Consider the following 19,501-nt stretch of genomic DNA (forward strand, 5'->3'; position numbering starts at 1 on the left):
CGCCGGAAGGACAAGCGCGCCCCGGGGCTGGCGGCGCGCTAGGCTGGGGCTCAGCCGTGGGTTGGGCTCTGCCCGGGGTTGGACTCCGCGCTCTTGTGGGGTCGGCGGTCCGCCCCCATGGAGCCCGCCGAGCGCTTGCAGGCGGCGCGGGCCCGGGTGCCCAGGTGGGTGGCGAAGGCCGAGTCCGAGCCCCGGGGGCTCCTGCGGGGGCGCCGCGCTGCCGGTGGCCAGGGAGGATCCCGGACAGTGGGGACTGGAGGCGAGGGTCGGGAGAGATGGGGAGTCCCGCAGTGAGGCGGGATCGGGGAGGGAGGAGGCCCGGCCGGGACTCGGGGTGTCAGGGAGGGAGGAACCTGAGGCAGAGAGGGGGTCTGCGGGTGCAGGGTCCGGTGAAGGCGCGACGGGAGGGACGCGGGTCCGCGGGGTGCAGGTCCGGGAGCGTCCGGCCGGGGAGGGGGTTGCGAAAGGAGGAGGGGCCGGCGGGAGGGGGTCGCGCTCCGGCACACAGCCGACTCCCGCGGGCGAGGAAACTGGGACTGGAAAACAGAATTTTCTTTGTGTCTAGGGTCGATCCGTATGGGTTTGAGAGGCCTGCAGACTTTGATTACGCAGCTTACGAAGAATTCTTCTCCACGTACCTGGTAATACTCACCAAGAGAGCCATAAAGTGGTCCAGACTTCTAAAGGGCGGCGGCGCGGTCCGGAGAGGCGCCACAGGTGAGGGAGCCCGCGGACTGCACCACCCACCCCTTCACCGACGGGCGAAGTCCAGCTCCTTCCCCGAGGCTGGCGGTGAGGCTGCTTCTCCAGACGCAGCACCCGGAAACAAAGCCCGTCTTCTACCTTCAAAATCAGATGGGGCAGGCTCTCCTTTGCCCTTCTTCACGGAGAAAGTGGGAGTTGAGGGAGTGGGCCCTGTCCAGACCCCGTGTTTCCCCGTCACTGTCCAAGCCACAGGTGTTATTTATGTGCTGATCTTTTGTTTCCTGGCTGGGAGTCGCGCGTCCTGCAAAGTGGCTTGACCAGGATGGTGACTTCAGTATTTGTCAAGGGGCAAGGCAGTGTTGGCCTGCAAGAGGCCACATGCAGACCTCCAGCGCACCAGCAGGGCAGTGCCTGAGATGGCTTGGGAGTCGCCTCCCAAGAGGGGCAGTGAGGGCTAGGCTTCAAGGGACAGAGCTGGATGAGCCAGACGGTAGAGGTGTGAGGGAGAGTAGACATGAAGCAGAGGACCCTGTACTGGCCTGAGGGCCTAGGGTGCCGTGGACAGTGAGCAGACAGAAGCACCTGACTCTTTTTTAAAAATCTTTTTTTTAGTTGTAATTGTACACAGTACCTTTATTTTATTTATTTTTATGTTGTCCTGAGGATCAAACCCAGCGCCTTGCTCCGGCTAGGCTCTACGGCTCAGCCCTGCCCGAGCCCCAGCCCCACACCTGACTCTTGAAGGGTTTTAAAGATGTCAGCAGAGTGTTCCTAGGCGGTGCTGGGTTGAGGGAGAGAGGACTGGCGTGGGGAAGCTGGTCCCTGCTCAGCCCCTGGGCTTCTTGCCCCCACCTCCCTCCAAGGCTGTTGCTGAGAGGGTGGGTGAGAGGGTGGGTAAAGGCTCCCAGTGTAGCATACAAGGCAGAGCCCAAGGGACTGCAGGGGTGGCTCGCCTTGGCTTTACAGCCCTGAAGTCAGGGTCCTGGGTGTCCCACAGGTACCCTGCTGTCCCTTCCTGTCACCTGTTTGCCCGTGCTCCAGCAAACATGTACTTTTACTTTTCTTCTTTTGGACTTATTCTTAAAAGTTGTCTTTTAACTTAAGATGTCACATGTTGGTATGCATATCGTGTTTGCACTGTGTGCGATAGGTACAGGTACAGTGTGTGTGTGTGTGTCTGTGGGTGTGTGTGTACATATACACTTGAAAACATGCAAGATTACGCACATGGGAAACATTCCGGTCACACTAAGGGTTGGAAAATGAAGTTGTTTATTGCCTGCTCTAGGCCCCAGCCTCTCATACAAATGACCACTAGGGACTGTCCAGGTGTCCCCCAAGAGCAGAGGTGCCAGCACACAGGCTCACAACTAATGGCATGGGCTCTGCACCACAGGAGCCCAGTGGGAAGAGTCCCTGAGGGATGTGTCTCCTGTGAGACCAGGGCACGGTCCTTCTGTCTGTCTTTGTTGTTGATCCCATGCTGCTTCCCTTCTGTGAGTGGTGGGAGCCATGTTCAGCTCACCTCCATCTCCCCATGCTGTGGGGTCTAGCTGGAGCAGAAATAGAAGGCATCTGGGAAGCAGTCTGAATGCAGAATACAAAATGCTCCCAGGCTCTCACTCTAGTCTAGCAGTTTTGCTTTGCTTTGCTTCTTTTGAGCACTATCTTAATTCTTTCTAAAAATTTGACTTAGTTTTTATTGAAGTAGCCTTTTCCTGCTCACATTTCTTTAGTGATGCAAAGAGACTGTGATTATGGTAATGAGCACAATCACTGTCACAGGACTCGGGAGAGATCATTGTGCCACTCAGGGATGCTCAGCCTGAGGGCTGGGAGCCACCAGCATCAGCCTGAGGTTCTGCTCAGTCTGGTAGGGGTGAGGGGGTCTGTACCCTGTGTGTCCTTGTTGGCACAAGGTGTGGTTTCTGGGTCCCTTACTGTGGACACAAGGCCCTTAGTGCAGGCAAAACTCCAGGCGGACTGTGAGGTCTGAAATAGGAGAAGATACAGGCTTTCCTGCCAGATGATCTGGGTGGGTGCAGTTGGGTGGCAGTGTGCTCAGCTTCAGGCCCCGGGGTCACCAGGCGCCCCTCCAGTGTGACGTCGTGCTCACTGGGTGTTTGTCATGTTGTGAAGGCATGTCGCCCACCTTTTGTGTGTCCAGTAGCACGGTTACCTACAAATGTTGGCATTCAGTGTGTCTTAAGACACACTTACTCTGCTCAGTGCACTGTTTGCGGGTATAGGGCACACGTTATTTTTCTGTTGTAAGTGTCTGCCAGCAGCCCTATAGCCTGTCGCTCCTGTAGCCTAGAAAGACTGACCTCGGCACACAAGGTTCTGCTCTCCGGTTTCATTTCCTGTCTGGGTGTGAAAAGGACTTCTTTCAGATCTCCTTCTGAGTTGCTTAAGATGTTAACACATCTAAACGAAAATTAAATTACAGTAACATTTTCAAAGACAAATGCCAAAATATGAGACTTTTCTTCCTTTGTCAGGGCAGACAGATGGAAGCTAATTCTCTGGGTACATCTGTGTGCAGGCCCTGCCCTTGGGAGAGGGTCAGTCTGGGAGGACAAGAAACCATTCCATTCCCTGCTAAAGAAACAGTGTAGGTTCAGATAGCAAACTTGTCAAAAAGTAGCAAAAGCTTTTGTTCTGTGTAACCTGCAAGTGTAGCTGCCATTGCCAGAGCAAGCCAGGCCTCAGGCCCCTTGTCCTGCCCCTGACACCAGGCTGTGCTCCGTCTCTCTGTGTATTGAGACTGAGCTCCCCAGGTGTGCAGTTTATGGTCAGCAGAGCAGTCGTCTCCGGCTTGTTTGTACCGGGGAGAGAACCCAGGAGCATCTTCCCAGGAAGCCACATCCTGGCACTTTATAATTTTTGAGACAGGATCTCTCTGAGCCGCCCAGGTTGGCCTCGAACTTGTAGTGCCCCTGCCTCAGCCTTCCCAGTCACTGGGATTACAGGCGTGCATCCCTGGGCTCAGACAGAGCAGGTGTCTGAAGTCGAAGTTGGTGTGTATAACCATTTTGCCCTTTCATTCAAAACAAAACAAGACTTTATATTGCCAAATTATCTTTTAAATTTATAGGAAAACATTTTTACCTGTCTGTATTTCTGTGAGTTTAGACATAGTCTTCACCACAGTGAAGATTCAAAACAGTTCTATCACCTTCAGAAATTCTGCTTCTTCCAAGTGTGCTGGTGCAAGCCTGACATCCCACAGAGGGCTGAGGCAGGAGGACCATGAATTCAGAGCCAGCCTCAGCAACTTGGCAAGACCCTGTCTCAAAATAAAAAATAAAATGGGGGGGCTGGGGATGTGGCTCAAGCGGTAGCGCGCTCGCCTGGCATGCGTGCGGCCCGGGTTCGATCCTCAGCACCACATACCAACAAAGATGTTGTGTCCACCGAGAACTAAAAAATAAATATTAAAAATTCTCTCTCTCTCACTCTCTCTCCTCTCTCACTCTCTCTTTAAAAAAAATAAATAAAATAAAATGGGCCACAAATGTGGTTCAGTGACTGGGCACCCATGGGTCCGATCCCTGGTACTGGGGTGTGGGTTTCACCCTGCCATCAGCTCCCCCACTGGCAGCCGATCATCCGCTCTCTGTTGTAAGTGGGCAGAGCTTTCCAAGCACATTTCGACACCTTGCATCAGACTCCTGGGACCCTCTTGTGTACTTGGTGGCTGACTCCCTCCCGTTGCTGAGGAGTGACGCACTTTCTGGATCTCTCTAGCCGTCAGTTGATGTTTGGGACGTGCCCAGTCGACCCTGTAAACAGGCAGGTGCTTCTGTGTGAACTTACTTTTTCCTCTCTCTTGGAAAACAACTTAGACTGGAATTGCCGGGTCATGTCGAAGTTTGATTAGTAAGAAATTGCATTTCCTGGCATACGCAGGGTTTTAGGTCCAGTGCCCTCTCCCCACACAAAAAAAAGGAAAAATAAGTTGCAGATTCTTTTTCTAAACGACTGTTCAATTTTGCATTTCTCCCAAAAGTGTGTGAACATTCAAGTAGCTACACTTCCTTGTTACAATTTTATTTTTTTTAATCCATTCTTTCTTTTGGACAGATTATTCTTTTTTTAATGTTCGTTTTTTAGTTGTAGTTGAACACAATACCTTTACTTTATTTTATTTATTTATTTTTATGTGGTGCTGAGGATCAAACCCAGCGCCTTGCACATGCTAGGTGAGCACTCTACTGCTGAGCTACCACCACAGCCTCTGGACAGATTATTCTATGTGCAACTTTGTCAAAAGACACTTGATTCTGTCTGTGTGAACCCCTCTCTGGTTCTTTCCTGTGTCCATTAATCCACTTGCGTGACCTTTCACCAACACCATGTTGTTGTTACTGTAGTTATCAGTCTCCCAGTCCATGGGTGGGGCGTTTGTCTGCATTTGCTTGGGTCTTTTGATTCTTTCTGCAGTGTTCAGCATTCAGACCCTGCAGATGCTTCGTTTGGTTTAGACCCTTTTCTGTTACTGTTTGGTATTATTGTAAATGACACCTTTAAAATGTTTGCTTCCTGGTTGTTCGCTGTTGGTTTGTGGAGACACCCCTGGTTTGCATGTGTCCTTTCCTTGTGGCGATTAAGTTTCTCTGGTTAGAACAGTCCCTGCTGGTGTTGGGACTGACCCCTCTTGATGATGTTCTGCAAAGAGTGACTAAAAACGCTCAGAGCACTCTGGTCACTGTGCCCTCTGAGGGGTTCTGAGACCCACAGCCCAGTTTCAGTACAAATCTACTAATTTGGAGGGAAGGTCAGGTCAAATTATTAGTGTCTGCTTGAATTTTAAGTGGGACAAGCTCCTGCTCTCCTTGTTCACAAACACAAGTGATTAGACAGGCTGGCTGAGATGATCTTGTTAGAGCAGGATCCTCAAGGACACTTCTAAGCTGCAAAGAGGATCTCCCAGGTTCTTTGGTTCTTGTGGATGGTGCTTGGTCTGTCCTGCCCTGCCTGGGCCTTCCTGGCCACCCACAGCTCTTGCCAGCCTGACTGGGAGGCCCCGTGGGCAGTGGGTGAGGCTTGTCCTCCTGGTGCCTGCATCCAGGTGCCCAGGCCCAGATGTTCATAACTGTGGGTCCCTGAAACTTGTGTTAACAACGTTTGTTACTCATGGACTTCCTGTTGGAGCCTGTGAGGTCCTTCCTAGGGCTTATGATACCTTGTGAAATGTCACTAACTGCACGAATTTTTACTTCTTTTCTTCCTGTTCGGCCAGCTGTTACTATAGCAAGACCTGAGGTCTCTCTTGGCTCACAGCTTCGGAGGCCGCCCTTGTGGGTGGCTGGCCCTGCTGTTCTGAGCCTTGGTGAAGCTGTGCATAATAGCACGAGCTTAGGGCTGAGCAGAACTTCTCACCCCAAGGCCAAGAAGCAGAAGAGCAAGAGGACGAGGGGGCGGGGGGCCAGGGTCCCACAGTCCCTGTCGGGCAGAGTTCCCATTGACCCAGGGACCTCTCCAGGCCCCACTCTTAGAGGTGGCACCCTCCCAGAAGTGCCACCTGGGACCAGGCCTTGGCCATATGGCCTTGGAGGATGTCTGACGTGCAAACCTTGGCATTTCCTACAGTGTGGCTACTTCAGAGTGGTGTATTCCTAATGCAATGGCAAAGGAACACAGCAAAGCCTTGAAAGCTCGCTGTTTTGCAGGCTGATGTCATAAAGGCACAGGGGACACCTGGTCTGATTTGATTGGCCTGTCAGTCTCACTTGGCATCAGTTATCGAGTCTGGTCCTCTATTTCTATGGTCATTAGAAGATTACTAATTACTGACTGGGGATGTGACTTAGTGGTGAGACTCATGCATGAAACAGGGTTTGATTGCCAGCACGGTAAAAAAAAAATTACTTTTTCTTTTATTTATTTTCAATGAAAATAAAACCACGAGTTGTAGGGCTCAGTATACAGGTTAACCTCAGAACCAGGACTGACCACTAGCACCACCTCCCAAGCGCCCCCAGGTCCGTGGGTGCTCACCTCAGCCCTGCTGGCTCTGCCCTTCAGCCACAGTCCACGTGGGTGCTGTGCTCCTGAATGGGCCCACTGTTACTCACCGCCAGGTCGGTGTCAGCACCTGAGCCTGGTACATGGGGTCCTGTGAGGGCTGCACTGCCTGCAGTTGTGCCTTGGCCCCTGCCAGTCTGCCTGCAGCTCCCAGGAACAGCAGAGGGTCAGCACCTGCCCTCTTCTGCAGAGGGCCATCTCCGCCTGGCCTGGTGCCCACTCAGCACATGGTCGGCCGCTGAGCTGTGCCCTTTTCTCCATGTGGCTCTGTATCAGCTCAGGCTCAGCACAGAGGGCACAGGGCTGCTGGGGTGAGTCTTCCAGGGCAGGAGCCCGAGGCAGGGCCTGGAGTCTGGCAGAGTCCACAGGGCAGGCAGAAGGGGAGGACCTGGGAGGAGCCTGAAACCCTCCTCAGGTGCTTGGCAGGGCAGAAGATGAGCAGCGGTGACTGTACCGCCTCTCGTGCTGCTCTGTGTGGAGAGGAGTCTGTCTTGGAGAATTTACAGAGTGTATGTGTGGGCTTGGGGGAAGGCTTGACGTCTGGGCCTTCCGCCCGCGTTGTTTAGGGAGGGCAGGCGTGGGAGCTGAAGGCCCTCAGCCACAGGGGGCACGCTCAGCCCCTCCTGGTTCTGACTCGTGGGCACTATCTATCCTTTTGGTTCCAGTGAAACGCTACGTCCGGAAAGGGATCCCGCTGGAACACCGGGCCCGTGTCTGGATGGCAGTGAGTGGAGCCCAGGCCCAGATGGACCAGAACCCTGGCTACTACCACCGGCTGCTCCAGGGAGAGCGAAGTTCCTGCCTGGAGGAGGCCATCAGGACAGGTGGGAGCCAGGGCCTGCACGTGGCGGGGTGGTGGACCAGGCAGCTCGGGCAGCAGAAGTGCTGCCCTGTGCGCAGCCCTGAGGCCTGTGGAGAAAGCTGTTGTCAAAGACGCATCAGCTCGTTTTGATTTGAAATCATATTTTGGAGGAAAAATAAACTGAAGCATTCATGGGAAGGACAGTGTTTTTAATCCATCCAGAAAATATTGGAGTGCCTGTTGGCTCACGAGCTCTTCACCCGCTCTCGGGAGGGCAGCAGCCAGCAGCACTGGGCACAGAGTGGCCGTGCTGGGCCCAGGAACCAGTCACCAGCAACTCTCAGCTTCTTGCCTCTGAGCTCACTGAACTCTGAGAAGCTCAAAGTGCTGGAAGAGTTTTGACCCAAGTTGAACAGGAGCTGTTTAGGAAATAGATGTTCTCTCCAATTTTAACACCTTTTGAGAAATACAGATGTGAACGTGACACAGGTTTTTAAATGAACCCGTTTATGTTGAAAAACAAGAGGTTGAGGGAGGGGGTGGCCCTGACGTGTGCGGGGCTTCGTGCTGCGCCCTCCTGGGCTCAGTGTCCTCAGGCTCCAGCTGTGAGAGCGGGGAGGGCTGGGGGGGGGGGTTGGGAGCCAGAGGTTGCACCCTGGGCACAGAACAGAAGCCCAGCCCAGGGTCCTCACGCGGCAGGGCAGAGGTGCAGATGGAGGTGGGGACAGGGAGCTCATGGAAGCCGTGCGTAGCAGAGCACATGGAATCCTGCTGTTTGTTGGAAAAGTGATTTTAAAGGTTCTGTTGAGTGTGGTTTTGGATCAATCTTTTTGTTTTATTGTAGTAAAGGTAAAACATAAAAAGTTACCATTTTATTTTGCCAAACTGAAACTGTCCTCACTGGGCACTAACCTGCCTCGCTGCCCCCTCTGATGTCTCTGCCTGGCTGCCTGAGGGTCCTCACAGGAGGAATCCCCGCACGTATCCTCCTCTGAGCAGCATCCTTCTCTGAGCAGTGGCCTCGAGGTTCCTTGGGGCTACAGAGGGTCAGGACCCTTCCTTTTAAGGCTGCAGTGTCCTGGGACGTGGGCACCACCTTTAGTTCACCCTTCGGACTCCATGGACACTGGGTGGCTCTCTGCTGAAGTCGCTGCCTCTGGCCCTGGGCTGTGGGCCCAGAAGTAGGCCTGCTTGGTGGTGGTGGCAGGTGGTGGTGGCAGGTGGTGGCTTGGTGTCTAACTTGGAGGCATCTGGATGAACCGTTTTACAGGGATCGTAAGGGGGTGTTGGGTGCTCAGGGCGCCTGTGAGCCGTGGCCGCACCTGCACCCGTCCACATCAGCCTTTTCCTTTCCTATAGAACGATGAGAGCAAGGAGAAGCTTCTCCCGGCCAGGGTACCACACAGGAGCATTCACAGCTGTCTCTAGTCTGAAATAGTAAGAGCACCATCTTTTCCCTTGATTTGTTTATTTGAATGTTGACAATTCCAGAAAGAGGTCTATCGGGGCCTGGGTGGGGATGTGGGACCGGGGTGTGGCCCTAAGACAGGAAGAGGACCGCAGGGAGGCCACTTCATACAGAAGCCGGCAGTGCCAGTTATCTAGTGCTCCGGAGTCGGTTTGTCTCTTTATTTCTGAGGGAGTCTCTTGTCCCACTCGCTGTGTGCTTGGTGTTCAGAACTGGGAAGCTCAGCTTGTCTGTTCATTTCTGGTTGAGTCTCCTCTCCTTCGCTGTGTGCTTGGTCTTCAGAACTGGGAAGCTCCCCAGAGCTTAGTGTGTCGTTTCCAGGGTCACCCTGGCGCGGGGAGGGCTCTTCCTGGGGGGAGCTGGGACCCAGGTGAGGTGGGCTGTGCTGGTGGGGCCAGTGTGGAAATGGGCCATGAGGGCTGTGGCTCTGGATAGCTGCTGTGCCATCTCTGATCCCAAGAGAAAGGACAGTTAGAGCTTGTTGCCTGTGTCCCCGGATTCCAAGAAAGCCCCTTCTTTCTGACACAGTGTGCCGTCACCTCAATTGCGCTGACCTTTCCCAGGTTGGTTCAAGAGGCAACCAGGGTAAAACCAATCCTGAGGTCCTGGACAGAATCCCACTGCACTGGGGTGGACACAGAGGCCTGAGTGGTGACCTCTTTGGTGAATTTCCGTGCAGACCTGAACCGGACCTTCCCGGACAATGTGCGTTTCCGGAAGACGGCCGAGCCCTGCCTGCAGAAGACCTTGTACAACGTGCTGCTGGCATATGGGATGCACAACCAAGGCGTGGGGTACTGCCAGGTGAGCCTTCGGGCTTTCACACCAACACAGGGTCGCTGGGGGAGCCCTGGGCCTCTGCGTGTGCTGCTGGCACAGGGAGCAAGCTCCGGCTGCAGCCAGGCCACCTCCAGGGTTCCCAGGAGAGCACTCAGGCCAGGTACCCGAGGGCCAGCCTGGTGCCGTCATGGATTGCCAGCTGTAGCCCAGGTCTGCCACAGAGTGGGAAGCAGCTTTTCCTGAGCTGGAGGTTGCGAGCTTCTCATGACCCTCCTGCTCCCTATAGCTGAGGTTGGCACCAGGTTTCCGGAGAGGATGATGAGTGTGTCCTGAGCTTGGGTGATTTTGGTCTTCCTATCCTGGGCGATGGCTCCAGAAGCCCATGGTCAGTGCCAGGGAGCCCAGAGGGCATGGTTTAGGGAACAGGTGTGAACAGATGTCTGCCCAGAGCAGGTCTGGCAGCTTCGGTCCCCACCTGGAGAGCCCTCACATCCTTCTCTGGCTGAGCGAGTGGGTTTCAGGGTGAGAGGGTGGCGGCATGGGCAGGGAGAGGAGCAGAGGAGGCAGAGGACAGGATGGCCTGCTGCTCATTTCTGGCCGGATGCCATTGGGCCAGGCCTGTAGGTCACACTGCTGGACGCTGGTGGTGCATGCGTGGAGCTGAGGCAGGATGTCCCTCCATCCTTGGCTTGTTGCTGTTGCCACCCTCTGTCAGGGAACCAGACTGTGGCCCAAAGGAGCTGAAGCAAAATGTCTTTATATTGTTCTACTTTCTGTTCTTTTGGCTTTTAAAAACAGTTTTACTTTCAAACACAAACACAGTTTTGATGTTGGCATGACAGCGGAGCTCTGCTGCTTGGACCCCACACACTGCGCATTCTCCGAGTTGGCCAACTGAGGCCCTGACAGGCACACACCACGTGGCTGAGACGCAAGTCCATGCTCCTGCATTTCTGGGGCCTGGAAGTCTGAGGTCAGGGCGGGGGGCTGGGTGCCCCGCCCCAGGCTGTGAGCAGGGTCTGTCCCAGCCTCCCCCAGCCTCTGTGGTCGCTGCCGACTTTGGCATCCCTGGACTTGTAGATGCCACACTCAGATCTCTGGTGCATGGTCCCAGGGCATTCTGCCTGCGTGGTGTCTGTGCCCATGGTCCCGTTCTGTAAGGGTCTTCACCCCAGTAGACCCTCACTTACACCATCAGCAACTGCTGGCACCTTCCCAAGGCACAGGGTGGGTCTCAGCCTGGGAATCCGAGGTGGCTGCCCATGCGCATTGCCTGTGTCAGCATGGTCCACCCACTGTGGCTGTCCCCAGACCCAGTGCACGTCGTCCCTGGGCTGTCGGCGCAGCGCGCGCCAGCCCCTGCCTTCACAGTCTTGATGCCACGGTCTCTGTGTTTAGTTTTAGTTCTGCTGTGCAACTGAGGTGCAGATCTGAGGGTGTGAGAGCCATGTGTGTGCAGCCGGTGTCTGCTCCTGCAAACCCTCGGTGGCACATGCAGGCCAGGCTTGGTGCCACCACAGCATGCTGCTGCAGCCTCACCGGCATTGCTTCACACTCACCTACTCCTGGTGGAAGTGACGCTGAGCACGCAGCTCAGCCCCCAGGAGTGGAGCCCTTCCCAGAGGGCCACAGGCCTGAGGTTTCTGGAAAGTGCTAGGACTCTCCCAGGAGGGTCTCCACCCAGTTCTCTCAGCCGCCCTGGTGGCAGGCCGTGACCCTCACTTTGTGTAATCACAGCCCTAGGTGTAGAGTCACCTTGGGGGAGAGATCCAGGCCAAGCAAGTGGTCAGATAGCCTTCTGGGAACCAGGGGTGGTGGGCTGACCCAGGCAGCCCTCAGAGGGTGGTCTTCAGTGCTCCTCGCATTGCTCAGGGGTTCTAACTGTTAACTTTTCCTTATTTTTATGGAGGTTCAATGAACACAGTACTACTGGCAGACCTTTAGTTTCTCTAAGATTCTACCAAAAGATTGTTCCAGGCTCATTCAAGTTTTAGGGAAGGGAAGAGAACTGGGGACCTAGTAGCCGCCCAACTAGTACCGAATTGTAAGGCAGTTGAAGACTCAGTGGGACCAGTTGTGGTGGTCCATGCCTGTAATTCCAGCAACTTGGGAGGCTGGGGCAGGAGGATTGCAGATTTAAGGCCAGCCTGGGCAGCTCAGCAAGACCGTCTCAAAATAAAAAGTAAAAAGCTTGGGCTGCAGCTCGGTGGTGGAAGGCCCCTGGGTTCCATCCCTGGGACCGCCAAAAAACAAAACAGAATGTAAAAACCTCAGTGTGAGTTTTGCTTCTCCTTTTTCTGATTTTAGGGAATGAACTTCATAGCAGGATATCTGATTCTCATAACGAAGAATGAGGAAGAGTCTTTTTGGCTCTTGGACGCTCTTGTTGGAAGGATACTGCCTGGTATGTTGGAGCCCCTGCTACACCTTCCTACCCTGCCTCTGGGTTGGCCAGGCCCCCTGGCTGACCCTCCAGCACAGCCATCCTCCTCAAGCTCCCCACATGGGCGTGGGCACCCCTGGGTGTGGGGGGTGGTCTGCTGCGGAGCATGGGTTTGGCTTTGACCATGCGTTCCGCTCTGCTCTTCCTCTGTTGGCCCTTCCCTAGGGAGTGGGGGACTTGTGGAGTCTGAGGATCACGCAGCCTGCCAGGGGCTGGCCTGGCTGCCCGTGTATTGGTGATGAGGTTTGTGAGTTCTCATCAGCACAATAGCCATCTCTTATTACTACTGTATGCTTTTTAAATCTGTATGCTTTTTAACTTCCTGACAAGTAAGAACAGCTACCAGCTTTAACAAAGCATAGTGCAGACTGTATAGTGTGAGGTCACTTTGGGTAGAGAGGAAGAGCCAGAGCTGTCCCCATGGAAGGGGACGTGGGACAGCTGACTTCCTGTCCCACCCCAGTCTGACGCAGGTGCTGGGAAGAGCACTCTGTGCCTGTCCCCGGGAAGGGCATGAGATACGGATGCTCCACACATGTGTTCTCACTCCAGCCCAGGTCATTTGTGCCACCAGATAGCCAGACGGCCACAGCACCCCTTTCACAGAGGGTCTGCAGGCTTGGGGAGTGTGAGTGCGGGCCTGCTCGCAGGCTCGTGTGCCAGGTGAGGCAGTAGCACCTGGACCTCAGCCTGTGTGCCCCCTGGAAGGGCGCCTGAGCACACCGTGGTGAGGAGAAGGCAGGCTGAGAGGGGATGCCTCCCTCCCAGCAGCCAGGGCCAGAACAGAGGAGAGGGAACTGCAGCAGGTGCCTCCGGCCCTCGAGGGTGAGGCTGGTGTGCACCAGGTCAGCTCTGTCCTTCCCAACGGGCCTGGCATGGTCCAGGCCCTGTTCCGGGGTCTGGGAAGCACCAGTCCTGTCCTCGGGCAGGTTCTGGACAGCAGCAGCACACCCTCTCATCCCAGTTGCTCAGATCAGCAGGAAACCGTGTGGCACCAGCCCGTTGGAGCCCTTGGTGCCTCGCCCCGTCTCCAGGAGGCCACTGCACAGAGCAGATTGTGGCTTCCCTGCAGCAAGAAGACTCCTTGTCTCCCAGAGGAGCCCTCTGTGGATCTGTGGCACTGCTGAGAGGGCAGGCTCTGGGATGAGCTGACGCCTGCACGTCCTGAACAGGAGAACATGTAGGTCAGAGGGGAGAAGGGCCAGGCTCCGGCTCCCCTCAGTGGGCAGCAGTGTCGAGCAGAGCTTCATCCCCACGTTGCTGCCTGCGTGGGTTCAGTTGAACCAAACTGCCATGGAACAGGTCTCGATTCAGACTCGGAACTCGGATGAAACGTCAGCCAGTGAGAGGAGGGTGGTCCTGCCACTGTGGAGTGCTCCGGTAGCGGAGGCAGGGACACTGCACCTCCCAAGTCTTGGTCCCGGGCGGCCTGGGTGCTGCTTTTCATCATCTCTTTTTTGATTATATGAGGGATACACACATACATTTTCATTTGGAAGGTTAGAAAATCTAGTACCGATGATAGGATGACAGTGACGATCTTCCATGAATACCCCCATTTGTCTCCTTCAGAGGTGTTGAGAAAAGCAGTCTGACAAAGCTGACTTGACGGACATGCTGAGTTTTCTCTACTGTCAAACCTTGAAGAAACAAATAATTCCTGTTTTATTTAATTTTTATTTTAAAATAAAGCTTAGCCGGGCACAGTAGCATGTATCTGTGGTCCCAGTTACTCGGGAGGCTAAGGCAGGAGGCTCGTTGGAGCCCAGGTGTTGGAGTCCAGCCTAGATGATATAGCAAGATCCCATCTCAAAAAAATTGGTCTGGGGTGGATCTTGGCTGTTGAGTATCCTTGCCTGGCGCACACAAGGCCCTGGGTGTGATTCCTGGCACCACAGAACTCTTTAGAATAAAATCTTGCAGAAAATGGAAAATGAAGAGCTGCTGGTCAGCTCATGTTAGGAAGCCAGAATAGTGTGACGTCCTGCGTGTGGACTCACCTCCCTGAGGCACAGGGGCACGTCCCTGGCAACACTCCCAGGGATTGAGCAACGGGAATCTAGAAATGGTTGTGAAGTGAGTTCTTTCTTTTTGTTGTTGTCGAAAGTCATTTTATCCCAGGAATGCCAGGATGACTTGATCATTTCAAAGAGTCCAGGGCAAGACAGGCCAAGAAAAGTTTAAAGAAGGAAACTGGCGGTTGATTGATGCTCAAGGTATGTGGAGTTAGTTTGTCTACGGGTAAAGACGTGTGTGGAACAGAACTGAGAAGCCCAAGCCAACTGGTCTGTGGCTGCATCTGCCATCCGTTGGAATGTCTTGTATAAGGCACATCAATTAATGGAGAAATAACTGTTTAAAACACTATTCTGTGACAGTTGACTGTCTACATGGAAGAAAGCAAAATTAGGTCCTTATTCGATTCCAGATGGTTCAGAATTTCACAGTTAAAAAGTCAGAGCTCTGAAGCTCAGAGAAGAAGAGCGGTTTGTGAGGCTGCAGTGAGATGAAATTCTGGAAGGCAACTCAAAAGCATAGAAGACACTGAGAATCTCAGTCACATGAAAATAAGCCAGTCTTGGAGACAGATGACAGAAGCAAGTGGCTGCTGGTTTGGAGAAGACATCTGGTCCATGCAATGAACCAAGGGCTGTGGATCTGGATTGTCTTAAGAATTCCTAAAGATCTGGGAGAGGACAGCATCAGAGGAAGGAAATGGCCAACAGTTGGTTCACAGACAGGCACCTGGATGGCCCACGGACTTAGGCAGAGGTGGTGCGGCCTTCAGCAGGCCAGTGCCAAGCAATGTCCCCAGCTGTGGAGCCACTGAAACCTGGTAGTAGTCATCTGCATCCCTGAGAACAGGTGTCAGTCAGTGCAATTCAAGAGGAGGACCCTGGAGAACAGAATGAGTAACCTGCACACCCCTACCAGAGACTCCTGTACTGTGGCCAGTCCTTGGCTGCCCCCGACTGTCTCAGCCCAGGTTTTGGGCTAGAGCCCCTCTCATCCCAGTTGCTCAGATCAGCAGGAAACCGTGTGGCACCAGCCCGTTGGAGCCCTTGGTGCCTCGCCCCGTCTCCAGGAGGCCACTGCACAGAGCAGATTGTGGCTTCCCTGCAGCAAGAAGACTCCTTGTCTTCCAGAGGAGCCCTCTGTGGATCTGTGGCACTGCTGAGAGGGCATTGGAATGCTGTGATGAGCTGACGCCTGCATGTCCTGAAAGACTGAATGCAGGGGAACAGGTCCTTGATGGCATACCTCAGCTCTGGCCAGCAGGAGGGCCAAGATGAGCACTAAGGCACGCTCTGCAAGGCCACAGCTCCAGTCCCAGGAGCAGAGGAGGCTTGGTGTGGGCTGGTGGTGCCCTGATGGTCTCAGCCAGGGCTGAGCAGGACTCCACACTCTTCTGGTGGGCTTCCCCCATGACTGCCCATCCCGAGCCTGGTGCTTCCTGGGGGAGTGCTGCCCTTGCTGTGTATGAGTTGGGCCTCCGTGTGGGCATCCAACTACAGACAAGCCCAGCTCCACCACGGAACAGTCAGGTAGCACAGACTCCACTCCGACCTCTTCTCCCAGCATGCTGTCTCTGGCAGAGCAGAGGACCCAGCACGGTGGCCAGCCAGGACCTTCTAGTGGAGCCCAGCATGCCCGGGTGCCTCACCTCCCAAAGGAGGGTCTGGGACTTGATCTCCCTGCCAGGCAGAGGAGGGAATATTACATGTTTTTTTTTTTCCTTAGTTAAATTCTACAGTATTGTGCTCTAAAAAAATATCAATCTTTCATTTCTATGATAATAGGATTAGGACTTGGCAAAAAATACAGAGAATAAAAATGTTTTATGTTTACTCATTTTCATAAGAGACAGGGTCTTATTATGTTGTGTTGGGACTGCAGGTGTGTGCCATCATGACTGGTTGGATCTCTTTAAAAATCTCTATTTTTATTGCTATCTAGTGAGCTACTTACATATTTGATTTTTTTTTTTAATGTTTCAGTACCAAGGGTTGAACATAGGGGCACGAAACACTAAACCTCATCCCTGGCCCTTTGTTATTTTTTATTTTTTGGTACTGGGGATTGAACTCAGGGTCACTCAACCACTGAGCCACATCCTTAGCAACCCCCTCCCCCTTTCTTTATGGTGCTGGGGATTGAACCCATGGCCTTGTGCGTGTGAGGCAAGAACTCTACCAACTGAGCTAGATTCCCCAGCCCCCCAGCCCTTTTGTATTTTATTTAGAGACAGGGTCTCACTGAGTTGCTCAGTGCCTCACTGTTGCTGAGGCTGGCTTTGAGCTTGCTATCCTCCTGTCTCAACCTCCTGAGTCGCTGGGATTACAGGTGTGCGCCACTGCACCCAGCTTATTTAAAAAATTTTGACATTCTTGCTGAGTTTCTTAGGGCCTTACTTAGCTGCTAAGGCTGGCCTTGAACTTGGAATCCTCCTTCTTCAGCCTCCAGAGATGCTGAGTTACAGGTTTGCACCACTGTGCCCAACTGAGTTCTTTTTGAAGGCAGGAGGATGGCAAGTTTGAGGCCAGCCTCAACAACTTGGACCCCATCTCAAAATAAAAAAAAAAAAATATTTAAAAAGGGCTGGGAATGCTGCTCAGTGGTAGAGTGCCATAGGGTTCAAACTACTACTACACAAAAACTAAGTAAACCTAAAAACAAAACAAAAAAAAAATGCAATGTCTCCTCATCTTGTGGACAGACCCCAAGACCCCTCCCCTATGCCTGGAACCATTGGTAGTACTGAGCCTGCTGTTTCACCTTACACACAGACCTGTGATGAAGTGTGTAAGTCGGGCAGAGGAGGGATTAGCAGTGACCCATGGCAAGGTGACTGTAACTGTATACGGTGATAAAGGCTGGGTGAAGGAGGCCTCCCTCTATGCTCGCCCTTCTTGAGGCCATGAGGCCATGGAGCAGGGTGATGAAGTGGCAGAGACTGGGAACCATGGCTGTTGCTATTGACAGTGTGGCTGAGGGTGGTCCTCCTCGGGGGAGAGGTCCCTGAATGTGGAAGGGCAGCTGCTGGTCCTGTGGCCCTGTTGTGCCCTGGGTGGACACATTGTGCCCGCCTTCCCTTTGTCTTGGGCCATGCAGTGTGGTGTCCTTGTGGGCCGTGTTTTGCATGCTTGGGCCAGAGACCCTAACGGTGACACTTAGGGTCAGGAGTGTGCCATGTAGAAGACCCTCGCCCCAGCAAATGTCTTCAGGGCTCCGTTTCATTCCCTTCCTCCTCCATCCCTGGGAAGCAGCACAGTTTTGGGGGGAGGAAGGCTCCTGGGTCCTGCTCCTGAGGGGTGGGGGTGGGGGGCTGAGACCCCCTAGACTCGGCCCTGGGTCCTGGAGCGTCTGTGAATTGGGATGTGGCTGTGCACACTGGGTATCAGGTGAGGGTGAGTGGGGGTGCAGCCCTGGGCATCAGTTCTGGAGGACATCGATGCACTGATGGAAGGGCAAGGCACCCCCCCTGGGAAGAGGCCACATGCTTCCTATGCCCCAAGCGTGTCACAGCTGTACCTGGGCCACCCTCCATGACACCTCCATGACCATCAGGTGCCCAACACTGCCTGTGCCCAACGTCCATCTGGTGGGTGCAACTGGGTGCCAGTGTGGACTGCTCTGGAGTTGGGGTGACTTGCGTGGCCTGTTTCTGTGGCCCCAGTTTTATGCCCATTGGGTGGTTAGCAGCCCCAGGTGGCATCAGGTCTTAATGGTTCTGTCGTTTTCCTTTGGGGTTCCTTGGGGTCGAGCTCAGCCACAGGTGGCTTAGCACAGAGGCCCGCCGCCTCTCCCCCTCCCACCTTCAGCAGGAGCCTGCTGTGGCCCTGTGGATGGGGAGGTTTGACCCACCTTTCATCCTCATCTAACTGAGAGCACAGCTGGAGCCCCATGTGGGAGTGTGATGCCAGCTCTCATCGTGCTTCTCATGGAACGCTGGCCAGAAGAGAGTCCAGCAACGGAGGACGGGTCACAGGCACTGGAGATGCTGTGCTGCTGTCTTTGTGGCCCCTCTCAGGTGTGACCTCAGCCTTGGGGCTCCAGGGCACTAGTACCTGGCCCTGGCCCAGCTGTGCCTGCTGGCCTCAGACCCTCATGGAACACCAGCAGTGCAGCCCTGCCAGCACCTTCCACACTCAGGGAAGGGAAGGCACCATGAACTTACTTTAATCCTGCCCTTGGAGACCGCCACAGCCCCTCAGCCCCATGAGGTCAGGGTATGAGTTTAGCGCCTCTATTTATGGAAGTTGTTCTAAGCCTCTCTGTCCTGGGACCAAGGTCGCACTGCACCTTGTAAATCGCCTCTTGCTTGTTGCTCTGCTCAGCTCAGCTCAGCTCCTTGCAGGGTCTGATGACGGATGTGGGGTTGCTGTGCCTCTCTTCTAGCTAAATAGCATGCTCTAGGTCACAAAGGCAAAGACAGTAAACAGCTCACGCTTTGAAGAGATACATGCAATATCACGATAGGAAGGGGGTTCAGAAATCCCTGGCATTTCTTAAAATCTTCAGGTACTTTCATTTCAAACATCCTTGTTGTTTGCTTACTCTGAGAATCAGTCATGTGCCGGCGTCTGTAATGACTGTTTCAACCAAGACACCAAGTCCGCCCAGCCGCACCTCCTACCTGGTTAAGCAGCCACGTGGCAGGTGGCCAGAAGGCCTGCTGGGCATGCAGCGTCTGCTGCGGCTTCTGCTGTGACAGTATGAGGATAGCCTACTGTGTTCTTTTTTTTCAGGGGGAGTACTGGGGATTGAGCTCAGGGGCACTGAGCACTGAGCCATATCCCGACCCTATTCTATATCACAAATTGAGCATTAAAACTTACTACAGTATGTCACATTAACTTTAAAAATCAAGTAGGAGGGGCTGGGGTTGTGGCTCAGCGGTGGAGCGCTCGCCTAGCATGCACGAGGCACTGGGTTCAAATCCTCAGCTCTACATAAATGTAAAATAAAGGGGCTGGGGATGTGGCTCAAGCGGTAGGGCACTCGCCTGGCATGCATGCGGCCCGGTCGATCCTCAGCACCACATACCAACAAAGATGTTGTGTCCACCGAAAACTAAAAAAAAAAATATATTAAAATTCTCTCTCTCTTAAAAAAAAAACAAAAAACAATGGTTTCTTTAAAAAAAAAAGTAAAATAAAGGTATTGTGTCCACCTAAAAACTAAAGAATAAATATTTAAAAAAAAAATCGAGTAGGAAACCCAGAAATTCTGTGGTAAGACAAATGTCCATTCAAAGGAAGATAGAATGCTA

At 53.7% G+C, this 19,501-nt stretch overlaps 1 protein-coding gene across 1 annotated transcript in view; it reads left to right on the forward strand.

Annotated features, from left to right (window-relative positions):
- GRTP1 (growth hormone regulated TBC protein 1) overlaps nucleotides 1–19,501 on the forward strand; it is a 25,313-nt gene continuing 5,812 nt past the window's right edge. The window contains exons 1-5 of the mRNA XM_081311767.1: nucleotides 1–164; nucleotides 566–717; nucleotides 7,401–7,559; nucleotides 9,685–9,809; nucleotides 12,093–12,189. Coding sequence (XP_081167893.1) covers nucleotides 118–164; nucleotides 566–717; nucleotides 7,401–7,559; nucleotides 9,685–9,809; nucleotides 12,093–12,189 — 580 coding nt within the window. The 5' untranslated portion in view covers nucleotides 1–117. The remainder of the gene's footprint in view (nucleotides 165–565; nucleotides 718–7,400; nucleotides 7,560–9,684; nucleotides 9,810–12,092; nucleotides 12,190–19,501) is intronic.

The sequence above is a fragment of the Spermophilus citellus genome (assembly GCF_964194105.1).
Source record: "Spermophilus citellus genome assembly, chromosome: 1".
Lineage (NCBI taxonomy): Eukaryota > Metazoa > Chordata > Mammalia > Rodentia > Sciuridae > Spermophilus > Spermophilus citellus.